Source organism: Coregonus lavaretus, assembly GCF_964263955.1.
Source record: "Coregonus lavaretus genome assembly, chromosome: 9".
NCBI lineage: Eukaryota > Metazoa > Chordata > Actinopteri > Salmoniformes > Salmonidae > Coregonus > Coregonus lavaretus.
Window position 1 is genome coordinate 41,303,024 of NC_139996.1, and position 23,649 is coordinate 41,326,672.

The window sequence follows — 23,649 nt, forward strand, 5'->3', positions numbered from 1 at the left end:
CTGTAAATACTCAACACTATCGACAGGAGCTGAGGTCCTACGTTCTGCAGCGTTAACCTAGCGGTTCGCCTGAGAACAGTTAAGTAGTAAGACAGGATTCTAGTCGTGCTGAGAAGAGCTTCAGGAGTCATAGTGATTCTTCCGCAAGGAAGAGAGGCGAGAATGACCAGAGGATGGGTGAGTGGTACCTTATAAAGAGGGAGGGGCTCACCTCATTCACCACTCGACCTGTCTGTCTCCGACAGAAGTTGTGTGAATGGTCTCTTAGTAGTGATCTGCCTACCGGCGAATCCCCATATGTAATACATCAACACAAGTATTTAAAAGAGAACCTAGACTGGTTGAGTTTGTGCTTCCCCACAACAATTAGGCCTAATATGTTAACCCCTCTATAAAAAGAACTCGCAACAGTTCGTCATAACATTACAAAACCTTGATAGACGTGATAAAATCATAAAATCATCAATCATGACAATGTCTTTACTCACAACCACTGGTGTAAAGTCAGTGTGTCCACCGGCGACCGTCAACCTTTGTTCTCCTCTCTCTGTATAGAACATGCAAGGCAGCAGCATAGGCCTCATCCCCAGGCTAGCACTAGTGAACTGAAACTAGATAGCGAGATAAACGTGGTAAAGTTTTACACTGGGATCTTTCTCCTTCGTTGCCAGAGGAACTCAAGGCTTTGCCGGTCAAAAGAGTGCTATCTGGTTTCTTTGTGGAATCGTCACTAATGAGGTAGATTATTTACACAGCGGTGATGCTTTCAACCTACTTCACTGATTGTAGCTTACAAAACGCGGACAAAAGTAAACTTAGACCCAATCACTGCAAGTTTTTATTATACTGAAACCTTTACAGCAGGGTTCTTCAATTCCGGTCCTGGAGGGCCGAAACACCTCTGTTTTTCATCCTCTCCTTCTAATCAGGGGCTAATTCAGACCTGGGACACCAGGTGAGTGCAATTAACTACCAGGTAGAAATAAAAAACAGAAGTGTTTCGGCCCTCCAGGACCGGAATTGAAGAACCCTGCTTTGCAGTATGCGAAAACAGACATCTTGCCATGCTCGATTTCCCGTGCCTGTGGGACTAGCTCTTTTCCCCTCCTTTATGATTTTCCTTCACCCTGCCCCCAGACCAATTCCTCACAGCTGATTGGTCAATGGTTGGTATTGCCACTCCCCAACAAATATGGTGAGGAGAGGATGCCCAGTGGCTGGCAGTGGGAGAGTATGGAGCAAGATGGAACTGGGCTGACATTCTGCAAATGTTCTCATCGATGAAACATTGGATCTCAATACAGTTTTCTGTTCCCAAAACAAGAATCTGATATGAACAGAGTGGATGAAGTTTTGCAGACTTTACCCTTCGCCAAAGTTTCAAGAAATTGCATTGTTTAGGAGTTCAAGGGCAAATTGAGTTATTGCACATGCACACTTCACAGAGTAGGTGTTCCCTAATGGAAATATCTAAATACATGCTAGAACAAGCCAATAGGATCTCGCTATTTCGTGCTTGGCTCTGCCCACCTCCTTGCTTGTTCTGCCCACTATGCTTCATTTGCTCCCATTGGAAATGACAGTGGTGGTGTTTCTTGGGTTAGTTATACAAATCTTTGCCTATACCTCTTTTAAAAAATCCTGTGCAGATTTATCTGGCACATGGAGCCAAAGATGGTGAAGACAAATTAAGTGTTGTGTGTAGACGCAGCTCCAAACACCAGCAATGTCTCCACACACTGACACACAGTTAGCTAGAATTTCTTTCAGGAAATATTTCTAGATTAGATTGCCTTAAAAGACTTCCAGTAATTGTAGCTCAAGCAAGCTTCTCAACTAAATGTCTGGTTAAGTAGCTGGGTAGCCATCTGGCATAGCTAGCAGCCTACAAGTGAACGACGAAGCTAGCTAAGAAAGCCTGCTGAGAGAAAATAAATGACACTAAAACAGAGGACTTGTGCAAGAGGCACAGACGTAGGTCAATTTGCACTTGGTAGCTAGTTATTGGGTGTTGTTTTGGGCATAACTTTACCTGCTATGATTTTCAGGAAACCATTTCCTCCTATTTTATATGTGTATTGTGTGTGTGTGTGTTGGTGGGGGTGGGGTCATTCTGCCATCCCCTAACTTTAGCTGAAATGACACCCCTGCTGGGTGAACTTGTGTAGAAGCAGAGTGTGTGGATAAGTTTGGAGCTTGGCTGATATTAAGTCTTCCCTCTTATTTCGTTCTCCCTCGTCAGTTCAAGTTTAGGTTATTATTACCATAGGTCTGGTGAGTGATTTGGTAATTAATTACTGGGTGTGACTCCAGTCAGTCAGTGTAAAGTGGTGATTGCCAGTGTCAGGCTCTGTGGGCAGGTGCCGTAAACTGTACAAGTTCAAAACAATTACACAGCTGACACCACTTATCAAAACATACAGTGTACTGGTTTCCTTGTAACCAGATGCCAAAACAGCATGATGACTCCCAGGTTGTGTCCGAAATGGCACCCTTCTCTCTATATTGTCCACTACTTTTGACCAGAGACCTATGGTGAACTATATAGGGGACATGGTGTCATTTCAGACACATCCCCAGTGTTTCCAAGGTCAAAGGTTGACGTCGAGGGTCCCATACCTTTGTGGCAGAATTTCTGAGGTGTGAGGACATGTGAGACAGCGCAGTGGGTCCGCAGTGGGAGGACAGTAGGGTGTGTATACGCAGCCGCAGACAAAACATCACACTGACAGACATAGCAAACTCTCAAGTTGTTTTCACTACAAGAAAAATGTAAATGTTTAGGGTCAAAAGGTTTGTGATGTCAGAGGAGTCTTAGTAGAGGCATGGTGGGACAGTCGCTAATGCGCCAGGGTTTATAAACCCTATTCCCATAAGATTACTCAATGGGCAAAGTGCAAAAATGCTGTAGTTTCCTCTCAAAAGATTACAGTTGATCAAGACCTATTCAATATATTGAGCCTTGACCATTAAATCAAATCAAATCAAATTTTATTTGCCACATGCGCCGAATACAACAGGTGTAGACCTTACAGTGAAATGCTTACTTACAAGCCCTTAACCAACAATGCAGTTTTAAGAAAAGAAAAAAAAAGTCTTAAGTAAAAAATAGATAACAAAAAAAGAGTTAAAAATAATAATTAAAGAGCAGCAGTAAAATAACAGTAGTGAGGCTATATACAGTGGGTACCGGTACAGAGTCAATGTGCGGGGGCACCGGTTAGTTGAGGTAATTGAGGTAATATGTAATATGTGGGTAGAGTTAAAGTGACTATGCATAGATAATAATGCAAATAGTCCGGGTAGCCATGATTAGCTGTTCAGGAGTCTTATGGCTTGGGGATAGAAGCTGTTAAGAAGCCTTTTGGACCTAGACTTGGCGCTCTGGTCCCGCTTGCCATGCGACAGCAGAGAGAACAGTCTATGACTAGGGAGTCTTTGACAATTTTTAGGGCCTTCCTCTGACACCGCCTGGTATAGAGGTCCTGGATGGCAGGAAGCTTGGCCTTAGTGATGTACTGGGCCGTATGCACTACCCTCTGTAGTGCCTTCCGGTCAGAGGCCGAGCAGTTGCCATACCAGGCGGTGATGCAACCAGTCAGGATGCTCTCGATGGTGCAGCTGTAGAACCTTTTGAGGATCTGAGGACCCATGCCAAATCTTTTCAGTCTCCTGAGGGGCAATAGGCTTTGTCGTGCCCTCTTCACGACTGTCTTGGTGTGTTTGGACCATGATAGTTTGTTGGTGATGTGGACACCAAGGAACTTGAAGCTCTCAACCTGTTCCACTACAGCCCCGTCGATGAGAATGGGGGCGTGCTCAGTCCTGTTATTTTTTTCCTGTAGTCCACAATCATCTCCTTTGTCTTGATCACGTTGCGGAAGAGGTTGTTATCCTGGCACCACACGGCCAGGTCTCTGACCTACTTCCTATAGGCTGTCTCATCGTTGTCGGTGATCAGGCCTATCACTGTTGTGTCATCGGCAAACTTAATGATGGTGTTGGATTCGTGCCTGGCCATACAATCATGGGTGAACAGGGAGTACAGGAGGGGACTGAGCACGCACCCCTGAGAGGCCCCTGTGTTGAGGATCAGCGTGGCAGATGTGTTGTTACCTACCCTTACCACCTGGGGGCGGCCCATCAGGAAGTCCAGGATCCAGTTGCAGAGGGAGGTGTTTAGTCCCAGGGTCCTTAGCTTAGTGATGAGCTTTGAGGGCACTATGGTGTTGAACGCTGAGCTGTAGTCAATGAATAGCATTCTCACGTAGGTGTTCCTCTTGTCCAGGTGGGAAAGGGCAGTGTGGAGTGCAATAGAGATTGCATTCTCTGTGGGTCTGTTGGGGCGGTATGCAAATTGGAGTGGGTCTAGGGTTTCTGGGATAATGGTGTTGATGTGAGCCATGACCAGCCTTTCAAAGCACTAGTCATTTAGGTAGGTTATCTTAGTGTTCTTGGGCACAGGGACAATGGTGGTCTCCTTGAAATATGTTGGAATTACAGACTCAGTCAGGGACATGTTGAAAATGTCAGTGAAGACACTTGCCAGTTGGTCAGCGCATGCTCGGAGTACACGTCCTGGTAATCTGTCTGGCCCTGCGGCCTTGTGAATGTTGACCTGCTTAAAAGTCTTACTCACATCGCGAACAGCTGATCCGGAACAGCTGATGCTCTCATGCATGCTTCAGTGTTGCTTGCCTCGAAGCGAGCATAGAAGTGATTTAGCTCGTCTGGTAGGCTTGTGTCACTGGGCAGCTCGCGGCTGTGCTTCCCTTTAACTCAGCAGACTTGTAAGGTTACGACTTGTGATAACTCTACAGTTCTCAAATTGTAAATGGTTTTTGTGTCACAGATCAATTGAACCAAAGATCTATAGTCAATTTCATTTATATTAATTATTACAAATATACAATGTGACCTGTTTGACTGTCAACCTCAGAATGGAGGTTGCATGCTTGCCTGCATAGTGTTGATACCCCCACCCCCCCAAAAATAAATGCCTTTCACATTTTTATAATTTTGACCAGACAGCGCTTTTGAATTCCTATTATTGCCAATTTACAAACCTTGCAGCCAGTATGTCATTTGGCACATGGTTATTTTCTTTAATAAACAATGTGCTTTTATTCTTATGAAGAACACATTTGTTTTAAATATCACCCCGAGCAATAAAATAATAATAAATATGTGTCTGTAATAAATAGAGTCATGCTAAAGCCATTCATCCCATTATCCCATATGAAAAGGGTCACTTTACAACCTGATGTCACTATCTATTTTAGGGTTGTTCGCAAACACTATGAGGTACTCCGACAATCTCCTATCCATCCTTCCCTCCATATGATATGCATCTAGTTAAGCTCCGCGGACGTCACCATGCATCTCTCCTCCCAAAATAAGGAGAGGCGGTATGGTGTTCTTTTCAGGAGCTACAACAGAGAGACTGTGCTCTGAATTTGAATGAGTACGGCCCGACTCCCTACTCCCCAATGTGATTGATCCAGTGTGTACTCTGGCATCAGGGTGAGTTCAGCACTGGTCATAGGGTGGTTAAGTCTGGAGCAGTAAGTTATGGAAGGTCACAACTCGGGTGTTTTGAGTTGTTCTTTGGGGTCAAGGTGGAGCCCGCTGGGTAATTGGTCCACTCTCTATCCCTCAAAACCACAGAGAGTTTCATTGATCATATGAGAAGGGATATTGGGAGTGCCATGGCCAGGTTCCATAAAGGCCTAAAGAAAGGAATTAGCTCAATTTGTGTTGGGTTGGTTTTCCACCATGGTGAAGCAGTTCAGTCCTGGTTAAAGCAGTCGCAGTAGACAGTGTGTTGTGTAAAGGAAGTGTTGTGTTGTATGTGTCTGCCATCTATTGGACTACTGTGAAACACCAAGTAGAAAACCCATGAGAAGATGAGCGTAGTGCATGTGCTGTAATGTAAGTTTAGTTAAGAATGTAATTGAAATGTGTTGGATGATATTTACTCCACTCAGTCAACTCAGGTCTTATATTTACTGTATGTTACATACATTATTGTAGGTTTACATACATTTCTGAGTCAATTATTATGAATTAGGGGATCATATCAGTCGGTGTCAGTCACTACACAAAAGTTGCAAGGAATAAATATCAATAAGGCGTCAACCAAATTTCTTCATGTTACAATTAACCTGTCATCTTCAGAATGGATGAAAAACTATTGTAAGGTCATGTACAGTGGGGAGAACAAGTATTTGATACACTGCCGATTTTGCAGGTTTTCCTACTTACAAAGCATGTAGAGGTCTGTAATTTTTATCATAGGTACATTTCAACTGTGAAATGATTTTTAAGTAATTAATTTGCATTTTATTGCATGACATGCAAGTATTTGATCACCTAACAACCAGTAAGAATTCCGGCTCTCACAGACCTGTTAGTTTTTCTTTAAGAAGCCCTACTGTTCTCCACTCATTACCTGTATTAACTGCACCTGTTTGAACTCGTTACCTGTATAAAAGACACCTGTCCACACACTCAATCAAACAGACTCCAACCTCTTCACAATGGCCAAGACCAGAGAGCTGTGTAAGGACATCAGGGATAAAATTGTAGACCTGCACAAGGCTGGGATGGGCTACAGGACAATAGGCAAGCATCTTGGTGAGAAGGCAACAACTGTTGGCGCAATTATTAGAAAATGGAAGAAGTTCAAGATGACGGTCAATCACACTCGGTCTGGGGCTCCATGCAAGATCTCACCTCGTGGGGCATCAATGATCATGAGGAAGGTGAGGGATCAGCCCAGAACTACACGGCAGGACCTGGTCAATGACCTGAAGAGAGCTGGGACCACAGTCTCAAAGAAAACCATTAGTAACACACTACGCCGTCATGGATTAAAATCCTGCAGCGCACGCAAGGTCCCCCTGCTCAAGCCAGCGCATGTCCAGGCCCATCTGAAGTTTGCCAATGACCATCTGGATGATCCAGAGGAGGAATGGGAGAAGGTCATGTGGTCTGATGAGACAAAAATATAGCTTTTTGGTCTAAACTCCACTCGCTGTGTTTGGAGGAAGAAGAAGGATGAGTACAACTCCAAGAACACCATCCCAACCGTGAAGCATGGAGGTGGAAACATCATTCTTTGGGGATGCTTTTCTGCAAAGGGGACAGGATGACTGCACCGTATTGAGGGGAGGATGGATGGGGCCATGTATCGCGAGATCTTGGCCAACAACCTCCTTTCCTCAGTAAGAGCATTGAAGATGGGTCGTGGCTGGGTCTTCCAGCATGACAACGACCCAAAACACACAGCCAGGGCAACTAAGGAGTGGCTCCGTAAGAAGCATCTCAAGGTCCTGGAGTGGCCTAGCCAGTCTCCAGACCTGAACCCAATAGAAAATCTTTGGAGGGAGCTGAAAGTCCGTATTGCCCAGCGACATCCCCGAAACCTGAAGGATCTGGAGAAGGTCTGTATGGAGGAGTGGGCCAAAATCCCTGCTGCAGTGTGTGCAAACCTGGTCAAGACCTACAGGAAACATATGATCTCTGTAATTGCAAACAAAGGTTTCTGTACCAAATATTAAGTTCTGCTTCTCTGATGTATCAAATACTTATGTCATGCAATAAAATGCAAATTAATTACTTAAAAATTATACAATGTGATTTTCTGGATTTTTGTTTTAGATTCCTTCTCTCGCAGTTGAAGTGTACCTATGATAAAAATTACAGACCTCTACATGCTTTGTAAGTAGGAAAACCTGCACAATCGGCAGTGTATCAAATACTTGTTCTCCCCACTGTAACTCACTGTATCACAATTCCAGTGCGTCAGAAGTTTACATACACTAAGTTGACTGTGCCTTTAAACAGCTTGGAAAATTCCAGAAAATGATGTCATGGCTTTAGAAGGTTCTGATAGGCTAATTGACATAATTTGAGTCAATTGGAGGTGTACCTGTGGATGCATTACAAGGCCTACCTTCGAACTCAGTGCCTCTTTGCTTGACATCATGGGAAAGTCAAAAGAAATCAGCCAAGACCTCAGAAAAAAAATTGTAGACCTCCACAAGTCTGGTTCATCCTTGGGAGCAATTTCCAAATGCCTGAAGGTACCAAGTTCATCTGTACAAAGAATAGTACACAAGCATAAACACCATGGGACCACGCAGCAGTCATACCGCTCAGGAAGGAGACGCATTCTGTCTCCTAGAGATTAACGTACTTTGGTGTGAAAAGTGCAAATCAATCCCAGAACAACAGCAAAGGACCTTGTGAAGATGCTGGAGGAAACAGGTACAAAAGTATCTATATCCACAGTAAAACGAGTCCTATATCGACATAACCTGAAAGGCCGCTCAGCAACGAAGAAGCCACTGCTCCAAAACCACCATAAAAAAGCCAGACTATGGTTTGCAACTCCCCATGAGGACAAAGATCATACTTTTTGGAGAAATGTCCTCTGGTCTGATTAAACAAAAATAGAACTGTTTGGCCATAATGACTATCGTTATGTTCGGAGGAAAAAAGGGAATGCTTGCAAGCCGAAGAACACCATCCCAACCGTGAAGTACGGGGGTGGCAGCATCATGCTGTGGGGGTGCTTTGCTGCAGGAGGGACTGGTGCACTTTACAACATAGATGGCATCATGAGGAAGAAAAATTATGTGGATATATTGAAGCAACATCTCAAGACATCAGTCAGGAAGTTAAAGCTTGGTCGCAAATGGGTCTTCCAAATGGACAATGACCCCAAGCATACTTCCAAAGTTGTGGCAAAATGGCTTAAGGACAACAAAGTCAAGTTATTGGAGTGGCCATCACAAAGCCCTGACCTCAATCCTATAGAAAATCTGTTGGCAGAACTGAAAAAGCGTGTGCGAGCAAGGAGGCCTACAAACCTGACTCAGTTACACCAGCTCTGTCAGGAAGAATGGGCCAACATTCCCCCAACTTATTGTGGGAAGCTTGTGGAAGGCTACCCGAAACGTTTGACCCAAGTTAAACAATTTAAAGATGATACCAAATACTAATTGAGTGTATGTAAACTTCTGACCCACTGGGAATCTGATGAAAGAAATAAAAGCTGAAAGAAATAATTCTCTCTTCTATTATTCTGACATTTCACATTCTTAAAATAAAGTGGTGATCCTAACTGACGTAAGACAGGGAATTTTTACTAGGATTAAATGTCAGGAATTGTGAAAAACTGAGTTTAAATGTATTTGGCTAAGGTGTATGTAAAATTCCGACTAAATAAGATCTGGTGCAACCAATTACCTTCAGAAGTCACATATCTTGTTAAATAAAGTCGACCTGTGTGAAATTTAAGTGTCACATGATCTGTCACATGATCTCAGTATATATACACCTGTTCTGAAAGGCCCCAGAGTCTACAACACCACTAAGCAAGGGGCACCACCAAGCAAGCGGCACCATGAAGACCAAGGAGCTCTCCAAACAGGTCAGGGTTGGGATATAAAAAAATATCTGAAACTTTGAACATCCCACGGAGCACCATTAAATCCATTATTTAAAAAAGGAAAGAATATGGCACCACAACAAACCTGCCAAGAGAGGGCCGCCCACCAAAACTCACAGACCAGGCAAGAAGGGCATTAATCAGAGAGGCAACAAAGAGACCAAAGATAACCCTGAAGGAGCTGCAAAGTTCCACAGTGGAGATTGGAGTATTTGTCCATTGGACTACTTTAAACCATACACTGCACATAGCTGGGCTTTACGGAAGAGTGGCCAGAAAAAAGCCATTGCTTAAAGAAAAAAATAAGCAAACACATTTGGTGTTCACCAAAATGCATGTGGGAGACTCCCCAACATATGGAAGAGCTTTTTGGCCATCAAGGAAAACGCTATGTCTGGCGCAAACCCAACACCTCTCATCACCCCGAGAACACACAGTGAAGCATGGGGGTGGTAGCATCATGCTGTGGGGATGTTTTTCAGCGGCAGGGACTGGGAAACTGGTCAGAATTGAAGGAATGATGGATGGCGCTAAATACAGGGAAATTCTTGAGGTAAACATGTTTCAGTCTTCCAGAGATTTGAGACTGGGACGGAGGTTCACCTTCCAGCATGACATTGACCCTAAGCATACTACTAAAGCAACACTCGAGTGATTTAAGGAGAAACATTTAAATGTCTTGGAATGGCCTAGTCAATGCCCAGACCTCAATCCAATTGAGAATCTGTGGTTTGACTTAAAGATTGCTGTACACCAGCGGAACTTGAAGGAGCTGGAGCAGTTTTGCCTTGAAGAATGGGCAAAAATCCCAGTGGCTAGATGTGCCAAGATTATAGAGACATACCCCAAGAGACTTGCAGCTGTAATTGCTGCAAAAGGTGGCTCTACAAAGTATGACTTTGGGGAGGGTGAATAGTTATTCAAGCTCAAGTTTTCTGTTTTTTTGTCTTATTTCACAATAAAAAATATTTTGTATCTTCAAAGTGGTAGGCATGTTGTGTAAATCAAATGATACAAACCCCCCCAAAATCCATTTTAATTTGAGGTTGTAAGGCAACAAAATAGGAAAAATGCCAAGGGGGGTGAATACTTTCGCAAGCCACTGTATATACTACATGACCAAAAGTTTATTGACACCTGCTCGTCAAACATCTCATTCCAAAATCATGGGCATTAATATGGAGTTGGTCCCCCCTTCGCAGCTATAACAGCCTCCACTCTTCTTCCACACCGATCTCGACAAACCATTTCTGTATGGACCTTGCTTTGTGCATGGGGGCATTGTCATGCTGAAACAAGAAAGAGCCTTCCCCAAACTGATGCCACAAAGTTGGAAGCACAGAATCGTCTAGAATGTCATTGTATGCTCTAGCGTTAAGATTTCCCTTCACTGGAACTAAGGGGCCTAGCCCGAACCATGAAAAACAGCCCCATACCATTATTCCTCCTGCACCAAACTTTACAGTTGGCACTATGCATTGGGGCAGGTAGCGTTCTCCTGGCATCCGACAAACCCAGATTCATCTGTTGGACTGCCAGATGGTGAAGCGTGATTCATCACTCCAGAGAACGAGTTTCCACTACTCCAGAGTCCAATGGCTGCAAGCTTTATACCACTCCAGCTGACACTTGGCATTGCGCATGGTGATTTTAGGCTGGTGTGCGGCTGGTTGGCCATGGAAATCCATTTCATGAAGGTCCCGACGAACAGTTCTTGTGCCGACGTTGCTTCCAGAGGCAGTTTGGAACTCGGTAGTGAGTGTTGCAACCGAGGACAGACGATTTTTACGCGCTACACACTTCAGCACTCGGTGGTCCCGTTCTGTGAGCTTGTGTGGCCTACTACTTCTTGGCTGAGCCGTTGTTGCTCCAAGATGTTTCCACTTCACAATAACAGCACCTTTAGTTGCCCGGGGCAGCTCTAGCAGGGCCGAAATTTGTTGGAAAGGTGGCATCCTACGACGGTGCCACGTTGAAAGTCACTGAGCTCTTCAGTAAGGCCATTCTACTGCCAATGTTTGTCTATGGAGATTGCATGGCTGTGTGCTTGATTTTATACACCTGTCAGCAACGGGTGTGGTTGAAATAGCCGAATCCATTCATTTGAAGGGGTGTCCACATACTTTTGTATATATAGATGAGGGTAGGACATTGGCATTCTAGTAGTATCCATCTAACAGCAACATTTTTGTGTTTTCTGTAATGAGAAACAGTGGTTTGTAACCTTAAAAAAAAAAAAAATACCCCAACATTTATTAAAAGAACTCACTTATATCCTATAACATGTGTTGCGGTGGTAGCCATGGTAGGCCGCCAGGAAAAAGCAGGAGCAGGCGAGTGCATTCAGCCCCAGCACGTGCCTCCGTGGGCCCTGGTGTCTGTCCTGGCTCCTGCCACAGCCTCTCCTCCTCCACTGAGCCCTCCAGGCAGGGGATCAGGTCACCTCAGCCCCCATAGCCAGACACCACCATGACAACTCACACAGAGAGCCCTAACCACCACAGTGCCACAGTAGAGTACATAAACAAACAGGCCAAACCAGTCCAGTCCACACAGGTCTTCTCTGCTGCTCTGTTCTACCATTATGTCGACTCATCAGGCCCACGCTAGCTGCTTAGTCATAGCAGCTCCCAGTGTAAGGCAAGCAGCTTGTATTGGCTTTTCAGAGGGAATCTGGCAAGAGATGTTTGCTCATTTGTCCCCACACATGTATGTGGTTTTGTAGTGCAGCAGTGCAGGGAGTAGGGACTGCTGCCCCAGCCTTTCTTGACTGTCCATATTATTCAGCTTGTTGGAATCTGTCCTGTCCTCCTACACACTATACTCTGCCCAGTACTGTCTGTACAGGCTGTCATACTGTCCATGTTCAGCTATACTTAGCTACTCTCACACATCTACCCAATGTGTCTGTCCTATGGTCCTTCAAATAATCCCCATGTCAGATGGTTTGTAATGTCCTTCCAGATTGGCTAATTGCCTTTACCTCTGTGGGTATGTCTTTACAGATGCTGGGCCAACCATCATATTATTGTCATTTATTTTCTTATGTTTGCACACACACATACACACACACAAACACTCCAAATATTCCTAGTTTCCTTTTCACGTCTGACCACAGGTCTGACCTCTTGGCCTCTATTTCCTCAAATCAAATCAACGTTTATTGGTCTCGTACACAGATTTGCAGATGTTATCGCAGGTGCAGAGAAATGCTTGTGTTTCTAGCGCCAACAGTGCAGTAATACCTAGTAAATTAAAAAAATAACAATACCACATAATCCAGGGAAGTATCTCCCCCTTCCTCAGTACCTTTAGAGCTGTCAGTGTAGACAGGCTGGGATCCTGATGGATGTCTCTCCTTCCTCCATTGTCTTTGAAGCATTGGAAAGCTCTGCCTGGGCCTCAACTACAGTGATGATTACAGCCCCATCGTTAGACCATTACTGACATCTGCTCCACTCACAACGTCTTATGTCCATTAGGCTGACTTAGAGGGAGTAGAGAGAACCGTTCTGGTTCAGTGACTAACCTAATTAGGGCTGTGGTTCCTGGTTCCTAGTGCCTATGTACCCTTCCTCTCTCCCCTGACTCCCCCTTTTTCTCCACTCAACCACTGTAGCAAAAACGACTTCTGTCCCACTTTTCCTCCAAATGTACACAAGTTAAATTCATCAACCAATCTGAAGCTTTCACTCACCCGCACACAAAGAAATGGCTTCACAAGTAAAAACAAGATGGTTTATTTAGTACCGCAACACCTTTCGCATTGTATACAGTAAGAAAAGGAAATGTAATAAACACCATTAACCTATGGGTTAGTGTTACATTCAACTGTTAAATCCTTCAGTTGTTTTTCACATATCCATGTGTACGCATGCACTTTCAATTCACAATCACATTCTATTGTCTTCAGTATGATAGCATGCTTCCATTGCATGATACAGTATACGAGTCTTCACATCAAGCTCTGTAGGCCAGATGCATGCATCAACTCATGGCTTGGCTTGTTACATCAACTTATATTACAGGTAAACTGACTGGGAAGTGCCTTAGTTTCATACAATAAAAAAGCGACTAAGCAGCTAGTGGTCTGTTTATCTTAATCGGAACGGAATGAAAGTTAACAAAAGTTAGTTACAATGTGTTGTGTTGGGTTTATCAGGAATTATCTTTACTATACCTCCCAATGGTGTGCATGCACATCCTTATAGTTATACGCCTAAATAATCTTCCTTTTCTCCTCCATGCACTCAGCATTCTCATTTCTCTTCATGTTAGGAGGGTAAAGTTATAGTACTGTGGTAGTACTGTGTGGTAGTAATGTGTAATTGGTAGTACTTTGTGGCTATTATGTGACGGTGTTGGTAGTACTGTGGTAGAACTGTGTGGCTATGTGTGGTGGTGGTGGTGGTGTGTGTCCTGAACTCAGAACCAGAACTCGGAAACGAAGATATGGACATTGACGATGTTCCGATGAGACACCACCCCAGAGGTGACATAGTTCATAGCCAGCTTCAACACCATGTTTAGCGAGCCAATCAGGGGCTTCACCTGTCGGACCACACCTAAGGGAGACACAGAGGGATAGTCAGAGAGCGAAGGGTACCAAACATACTGTGTAAGGGGGGTGTTATGACTGACCATCAGGTTAGCTTTATTAAAACTGTATTTAGTTAGCAGTCGTCCTTACAGGGGGTAGGAAACCTTTCTCTATGTTTTTGCATTCCTACTCGTAACATACTGTATGAAAGTTGTAGGCCCATTCTAGTTCTATATCTCGGGACATTCTAGAATGAATAGTGTTAGCAGGGATGGATAGATGTTGTTTTCTTCTCATCACGTGCAGCAGTACTATTACTGGAGCCTGGTGACGTGCTGACCTCATATGATGAGAGGAATGTCAAACCTATTCATGTGAATCTGGCTTTTATTTCTCTCCTTCATCCCTCGCTCCCTCCCTCCATCCATCCACCCGTCCCCATCTTCCTCCCTCCAACCGCCAACCACCCGGAGAACAATCAAAAGAGACACTCTCCTATCACGGTAACAACGTGGGATAAACACACCACCACCGCTTTAGACCGAGACCCAAGAATGACCGAATGCACATGGAATTTGTTGGAAGCTCTTTTTAAGTGAACATGCGATTACAGGGTGAAAAAACGGCAGTGTTTATCCAGGCTGTCAGCAGGCCCTTTCTCTGTGGAGGGCTGGTGACATTTCAGCTCAGTCCTGTTTGAACAGCCATCGCCCAGCGTGCAGCCAGGCAGCACAATCACTGCACTGTCCTTTCACTGTTGTCTTTCTCTCTATCTATCCATCTCTCTTGTTCTCTCTCAACGGTTTCTCACACAGAGAGACAGGTATTAGATGAAATAGGTATTGGTCTTATTATACTAAAATATATTGAATTCAATGCGATAAAGTCTATCAAAAGTACAGAACGATGAATCATCTTAAATCAAATTAACAAGATGTCATGCCATCATTCAATGTGACTCATGAAAAGCCTTTGTACCACAATTGTCATAAACCAGTGAGAGACATTTGGTCATGGGCATTTCCATGTTAAAAGCCCCATGAGCACTAACATATGAAGTTCATATGAGCACATCAAATGAAAGCTAGAGAAATTAAGGCATATATACATTTTTCAACCATTTCCATCCTGAACATTTGGAATAAGCGAAGGCATTGACTTCTGGTCAAACAGATGGAAAAGGGGTCTTAGAAAACAGAAACAGTCTTAAAAGGTATTAGTAAAGACCCCTGACAATTAATATCAACATTTTATATTTAGTTTTGTTCACCACAGGGCAAACGATGAAGATCAACAGTGAGCTGGTTGCTGCAAATGTCCTCTGGGGTGGATACTGGCATGGTGTGAGGCTAGAATCTAGACCCTCTCTAAAACTCTAACATTATTTTCTCTTCTCCTCTCTTGCCTTCTCCCTGTCTCATCTTCTCCTCTTCCTAAGGGTGCCTGCCTGATGTTTGTGGCACCATCATTGTGGCCCGCGAGGGTAAATGAGTCCCATGTGTTGGACGACGGAAAGCGGACTGGTCTGTCACGCGATACAGCCATGAAGGCAGGCAGGCATTCCTTCAGGGATCCATCTTTAGGCAGCAGCTAGAGAAGCTCAACCAGAGTCAGTCTTACTGAGCCTCCCCTCTCGTCCCATCTTCCCTCACCCTTCTCCCAGTCAGTCTGGATCCCTGCGGCCACACAGAAGATTCCAGAAGATTCCAGCGATAAGCGCCTGAAGAGTGTGGAATGGGGCCCTTCTTACCAGGGTTGCCCCATTGTTTTGGTGTTTTGGGACTCTGTTGCGTAGTGACACAGGGCTGAGGGGCTAAAGGGAGCGGGACGGGGGTTTTATTGTTTCCAAACCGTCAGCGTCATCAGAGAGAAGGAACCTCTGTGTAAACTCAACGACAGTGCTGCGGCAGTAATGTTCCGAAAAAATTAAGGACATGGAAAAACAGATTGGGGCTTTGCGTATGAAACAATTATTATCATCACTAGCGAATGGAGGTGGCATGCTGTTCGGTTATACGAGTGCCATATATTCCCGCAATACGGAGAGATAATGTAGATATAAAGTTGACTGAGTTTGGGAGTTGATCCTCTGCATGTAAGTAGTTGACATACAACAAGATATACTACCAATGCAATATGTGCACTGCGTGCAATGCATGCGAAGAAACAGAGTTCATAAAGTTCAAATTTGCTCATGTAACTTTGAAGTCAATCAGTTCACAGGGTTCAATATTGGATGAACCAGAAGACCCAATCAAAACAAGCGAGAGCGAGACGAGCACAATGAAACATATCATTCATTATAAATACAGTATGGAACACCACAATACGGCATGGATTTCACTTTCACAATAGCCCTGTTTTATTGGGAATAGAGCGATGGTTTCAGATCATAAATGTGACCCGAATCCAATGGAGGCTCTAGATGTTTTCCATTACAGGGGTCAGCTGGGTCCAAGTTCGCTGCTGCCGCAAACAAAGTCTCTCAAGGACAAACATTTCAACGAAAATCAGAGGGACAAACAAGCGAAATGTTACATTATTTTAAATTGATAAAAAATACACAAGACAATGTAGGATTGAACTAAATGTAAATGTTGCCATGAACATCCACAGTCAAAACTCCTCAATATCTAAATGACATTGCACAGAATATTACATTTGTATGCCTCTCATGGATTCTCAGGTACTGTGCTCAGTTCTACTGTCAGCAGCTTACATGTCGTCACTGATCAGTGAGGTGCAGCAGCTATCTGAGTCCCTTGATTGGCTCAACACAGCTAAGTGGCAGAGTGATGTAGTGCATGTTCCTTAATCATTTACATTTACATTTTAGTCATTTAGCAGACGCTCTTATCCAGAGCAATCATCCCATGTTTTAATTGCGCAGTCAGAGCAGTCAGATTTTACACCTGAAGAGGCTCGTATGAAGCCTTATAAGGGCTCTGTGCTTCAGCATGTTTCACATCCACAGCACACAGAGTACTGTATCCTTCATGAAGACAAGGCATCTACAGTGACAGCTGGAGCTCAACATACTAGCTAAGAACCTGAGGTGAAACCAAACCACCACAACCACATAATCACTGCAAACATTTCACTCGGTCACGAGCTGTGGTGAGGTGAAAGCCTTACCTCAAAGCTACCAGGTTTTACTTTGATGCAATCATATCGTCATTACCTGAGGTGTAGGCCTTTACACATAAACAATGAAAAGACCAGATCTCTCACTGATATCGTCTCTCCTCTACTTTGTGTATCTAGCACATTCCAGGATATGATTGTAGGCCTACAGTATGGCTGAAAGTGCTCTGCTCTGCTATCCCTGGGGGAGTGCGTCGTTATTTTCCTCTGAGGTAGTATATCTGCCGCAGGGTGCAGAGGTGACCCCACCATGTTCCACCCTCCATCAAACACACAGCTGCACAAACCCCCTGTTCCCCAGAACATTCCGCCACACCATAAAATAGCCTGTAAGTAGAAAATAGCGTTAACACTAGAAGCGCAGAGGCAGTCATTTTGACTGCATTTGAATTTAAAATTGAAATATCTCTGTAATTTTTTAAGTCATGCCCCCCTCTGTCCTTGAATTTTCCTAAATAAGTCTATTTAACACAGATATGTTGTTAGAATTTAGACATCACAAACATTTGTGTTATAAGCAGTTTTAAGAGGACATGTCATTTCTTTCCCTGGATTGTCAAAAAGTGACTTTTTCTAATTATCCTACAGAGTCACATGCAGGTAAGAGGTTTTGATTAATATCAGAGAAGCCTGGTGGGAGGAGCTATAGGAGGACGGGCTCATCGTAATAGCTGGAATGGAATCAAACATGTGGTTTATATTCCATTTTTTACATTTATATTTTATTCATTTAGCAGACGCTCTTATCCAGAGCGACTTACAGTTAATGAATGCATAAAAAAAAAATTTGTGTGTGTTTTTTTTCATACTTGCCCCCCCGTGGGAAACGAACCCACATCCCTGCCGGCCAAACCCTCCCCTACCTTGGACGACATTGTGCGCCGCCCATGGGTCTCCCGGTTGCAGCCGGCTGCGACAGAGCCTGGACTCGAACCAGGATCTCTAGTGGCACAGCTAGCACTGCGATGCAGTGCCTTAGACCACTGCGCCACTCGGCAGCCATTACAATGAGCCTGTCCTCATATAGCCATTCCCACCAGCCTCCTCTAATTTCTATATAGTATCAGAAAGAGCAGATTCCTAGGTTTCCAAAACAAAATTAAAGAGATTAAATCTATTTCAAAATTTCACTTTTTCCAAGAATAACCGGTGTTCCTTTGCGCTCCACATGTGAGCAGATCACATACAGTAACATCAACTAATAAAAATGCTATTGTGTTCTTTGAAAAAAAAAAAAAATCGAATTCTAATGTTACCCAAGACCTTCATGAACACAACCAAAGGATATTTTTTTCTGATTGCATATGTGAAATGTATTTATTAGACTGTTAGTATGTTGCAGTCAAAATGGCTGCTCATTGACATAGTAAGGGGGGTAGCGAGGCCCGGCAGTTTCAGTGTTAAATGCATGGTAGTAGAGGAGACACTGCCACAAAACAAAGTGAAGCAAATGCTAGCAGGCATTTGTCATCCTCTATGGCTGCGAGGGATACAATATTAAAGGGTTACACGTAAACAGTACAATTTCGGGGTTTTCTGGTTTCTACAACTCGGCGATGAAGTGTATGACAAAATCCAAAATGAACGGGTTTAACACCAGAAACAAATGAAAAGTATGCGTCGGCCTCACCACAGTATTGTATAATGACACGCTGGCCGTGGTGCAGTGCATACTCAGTGCTGTAAAACCATTGGACAAAGGCCAGGCAGAGCACGCTATGGCCCAGGCCCAGTCCGCTCTGAGAGAGGCATAAGATTAGCATAAAACCCCTTGGGGACCAGACCATAGGGCACGGGCCTGACTGGCCTTTCTTGTGTGTTTGGTATAGCTCCTGATCACAACCAACTGACCGATGGTTGGGCAGTCCAGCCAGGCTGTCTAAACAGTCCCTTGACCACTCCAAAGGGGACGTGAGCACTGAACACCCCCAGTCTGAAAGGCCAGCTCGTGTGGTTTGGTATTTCATGGTCATTTAGCAATGAGTCATAGTTACAGATAAAATGAACCGTTGGAGGCATGCAGTTGCTCTCCACTGTTGTGACATCATTGAAAAAGTAGCTAGCTGGAAGGAAAAGGTTGCTGCTTTTCTTGGACTTTCAGTGGTTGTTTAATGGATGAGTAGCATTGATGATATAGTAACATGTAGCATTATCCTTACAGTGACCTTCACATCGTAGTAAAAGTGACCTTATACAGTAACCTAAACTACCGCTGAGGAGCAGAGGACAGATTACACAAAAGCACTCTATATCTAGAAACATGGCATTAAAACATACAACAGAAGTTGATGCTGGATTTGGTGGACTTCCTGGAAAAAGTTTGGACACACCTACTCATTCCAGGGTTTTTCTATATTTTTACTATTTTCTATATTTTCGAATAATAGTTAAGACATCAAAACTATCAAATAACACATATGGAATCATGTAGTAACCCAAAAAGTGTTAAACAAATCAAAATATATTTCAAATAGCCACCCTTTGCCTTGATGACACCTTTGCACACTCTTTGCATTCTCTCAACCAGCTCCATGAGGTAGTCACCTGGAACGCATTTCAGTTAACAAGTGTACCATGTTAAAAGTTAATTTGTGGAATTTATTTATTTCTTAATGCATTTGAGCCAATCAGTTGTGTTGTGACAAGGTAGGGGAAGTATACAGACAGTCCTATTTGGTAAAAGACCAAGTCCATATTATGCAAGAACAGCTCAAATAAGCCAAGAGAAATGAAGGTCAGTCAATCCAGAAAATTTCAAGAACTTTGAAAGTGCAGTCGCAAAACTTATCAAGCGCTATGATGAAACTGGCTCTCATGAGGACTGCCACAGGAATGGAAGACCCAGAGTTACCTCTGCTGCAGAGGATTAGTTCATTAGAGTTACCAGCCTCAGAAATTGCAGCCCAAATAAATGCTTCACAGAGTTCAAGTAACAGACACATCTCAACATCAATTGTTCAGAAGAGACTGCATGAATCAGGCCTTCATGGTCGAATTGCTGCAAAGAAACCACTACTAAAGGACACCAATAAGAAGAAGAGACTTGCTTGGTCCAAGAAACAAGAGCAATGGACATTAGACCGGTGGAAATCTGTCCTTTGGTCTGAGATTTTTGGTTCCAACCACTGTGTCTTTGTGAGACGCAGAGTAGGCGAACGGATGATATCTGATTGTGTAGTTCCCACCTGAAGCATGGAGGAGGAGGTGTGATGGTGTGGGGGTGCTTTGCTGTTGACACTGTCTGTGATTTATTTACAATTCAAAACACACTTAACCTGCATGGCTACCACAGCATTCTGCAGCGATACGCCATCCCATCTGGTTTGCGCTTAGTGGGACTATCATTTGTTTTTCAACAGGACAATGACCCAACACACCTCCAGGCTGTGTAAGGGCTATTTGACCAAGAAGGAGAGTGATGGAGTGCTGCATCAGATGACCTGGCCTCCACAATCCCCCGACCTCAACCCAATTGAGATGGTTTAGTATTTTGGAATTATTGTATTTTATTAGGATCCCCATTAGCTGTTGCAAAAGCAGCAGCTACTCTTCCTGGGGTCCACACAAAACATGAAACATGACATAATACAGAACATTAATAGACAAGAATAGCTCAAGGACAGAACTACATAAAAAAAATTAAAAGGCACACGTAGCCTACATATCAATACATACATACAAACTATCTAGGTCAAATAGGGGAGAGGCATTGTGCCGTGAGGTGTTGTTTTATCTGTTTTTTGAAACCAGGTTTGCTGTTTATTTGAGCAATTTGAGATGGAATGGAGTTCTATGCAATAATGGCTCTATATAATACTGTACGCTTTCTTGAATTTGTTCTGGATTTGGGGACTGTGAAAAAAACCCTGGTGGCATGTCTGGTGGGGTAAGTGTGTGTGTCAGAGCTGTGTGTAAGTTGACTATGCAAACAATTTGGGATTTTCAACACATTAATGTTTCTTATAAAAATAAGAAGTGATGCAGTCAGTCTCTCCTCAACTCTTAGCCAAGAGAGACTGGCATGCATAGTATTTATATCAGCCCTCTGATTACAATGAAGAGCAAGACGTGCCGCTCTGTTTTGGGACAGCTGCAGCTTAACTAGGTCTTTCCTTGCAGCACTGGACCACACGACTGGACAATAATCAAGATTAGACAAAACTAGAGCCTGCAGAACTTGCTTTTTGGAGTGTGGTGTCAAAAAAGCAGAGCATCTCTTTATTACGGACAGACCTCTCCCCATCTTTACAACCATTGAATCTATATGTTTTGACCATGATAGTTTACAATCTAAGGTAACGCCAAGTAATTGAGTCTCCTCAACTTGTTCAACAGCCACACCATTCATTACCAGATTCAGCTAAGGTCTAGAACTTAGGGAATGATTTGTACCAAATACAATGCTCTTAGTTTTAGAGATGTTCAGGACCAGTTAATTAGTGGCCACCCATTCCAAAACAGACTACAACTCTTTGTTAAGGGTTTCAGTGACTTCATTAGCTGTGGTTGCTAATGCGTATATGGTTGAATCCTCAGCATACATGGACACACATGCTTTGTTTAATGTCAGTGGCAGGTCATTGGGTAAAAATAGAAAAGAGTAGAGAGCCTAGAGAGCTGCCCTGTGGTACACCACACTATACATGTTTGACATTAGAGAAGCTTCCATTAAAGAAAACTCTTTGAGTTCTATTAGATAGATAGCTCTGAATCCACGATATGGCAGAGGTTGAAAAGCCATAACACATACGTTTTTTCAACAACAGTTTATGGTCAATAATGTCAAAGGCTGCACTGAAATCTGACAGTACAGCTCCCACAATCTTCGTATTATCAATTTCTTTCAACCAATCATCAGTCATTTGTGTCAGTGCAGTACATGTTGAGTGCCCTTCCCTATAAGCATGTTGAAAGTCTGTTGTTAATTTGTTTACAGAGAAATAGCATTGTATTTGGTCAAACACAATTTTTTCCAACAGTTTGCTAAGAGCTGGCAGCAAGCTTATAGGTCTACTGTTAGAACCAGTAAAGGCCGCTTTACTTTACAAAATTCAAACTTGCAATGCTTTTCTTTCATTATTTGTTTTTTTATGCATGAATATGATGTCTCACTGTTCATTGTTGGCATTTCCTGCCTAAGTTTGTCCACTTTGCCAATTAAGTAATTATTAAAATAATTGGCAACATCAAATGGTTTTGTGATGAAAGCCATCTGATTTGATGAAAGATTGGGTTGAATTTGTCTTTCTACCCATAATTTCATTTAAAGACTCCAAAGTTTTTTTTTAGCATTCTTTCTATCATTGATCTTGGCTTCATAATACAGTTTATTCTTCTTTTTGTTGAGTTTAGTCATATAATTTCTCAATTTGCAGTAAGTCAACCAGTCAGATGTGCAGCCAGACTTATTGCCACTCCTTTTGCCCCATCTCTTTCAACCATACAGTTTTTCAATTCCTCATCAATCCATGGAGCCTTAACATTTCTAACAATCAGTTTCCTAACAGGTGCATGTTTATCAATAATTGGAAGAAGCAATTTCATAAATTCATCAAGTGCAGCATCTGGATTCTCCTTATTAATCACATCAGACCAACAAATATTTTTTACATCATCCACATATAAGTTACAGCAAAATCTTTTGTATGATCTCTTATACACTATTTTAGGCCCAGCTGTTCGAACTTTGGCTTTCCTGGATAAAGCCACTATATTGTGATCACTGCATCCAATGGGTACGGACACAGCTTTAGAACAAAGTTCTACAGTATTAGTAAAAATGTGATCGATACATGTGGATGATCTTGTTCCTGTAGTGTTTGTAAACACCCTGGTAGGTTGATTAATAACCTGAACCAGATTACAGGCACTGGTTACAGTGAGAAGCTTCCTCTTGAGTGGACAGCTTGATGAAAACCAGTCAATATTCAGGCCTCTCTGTTTACATCACATAAACTATCAAGCATTTCACACATATTATTTAGATACTGACTGTTCGCACTTGGTGGCTTATACCAACACCCCAAAAGAAAAGGCTTTAGATGTGGCAAGTGAACCTGCACCCACAACACTTCAATAACACTTGACATAAAATATTCTCTAAGCATTACAGGGATATGGCTCTGAATATATACACCAACACTTCCCCCATAAGCATTTCTGTCTCTTCTATAGATGTTATATTCTTGTATTGCTACTGCTGTATCATCAAATGAATTATCTTAGTGAGTCTCAGAAATAGCTAATATATGAATGTTATCTGATGTTAGCAAGTTATTGATTTCATGAACCTTATTTCTAAGGCTACATACAGTTGAAGTCGGAAGTTTACATACACTTAGGTTGGAGTCATTAAAACTTGTTTTTCAACCACTCCACAAATGTCTTGTTAACAAACGATAGTTTTGGCAAGTCGGTTAGGACATCTACTTTGTGCATGACACCAGTAATTTTTCCAACAATTGTTTACAGACAGATTATTTCACTTATAATTCACTGTATCACAATT

The 23,649-nt window shown here is 43.0% G+C and overlaps 1 protein-coding gene across 1 annotated transcript in view; it reads right to left on the reverse strand.

The window, feature by feature from the left end:
- Positions 1 to 13,182: 13,182 nt before the first annotated feature.
- LOC311134464 (fibulin-1-like) overlaps positions 13,183 to 23,649 on the reverse strand; it is a gene marked incomplete at its 5' end in the record, with an annotated part of 61,543 nt that continues 51,076 nt past the window's right edge. Inside the window, one exon of the mRNA XM_084168148.1 lies at positions 13,183 to 14,022. Coding sequence (XP_084024274.1) covers positions 13,883 to 14,022 — 140 coding nt within the window. The 3' untranslated portion in view covers positions 13,183 to 13,882. The remainder of the gene's footprint in view (positions 14,023 to 23,649) is intronic.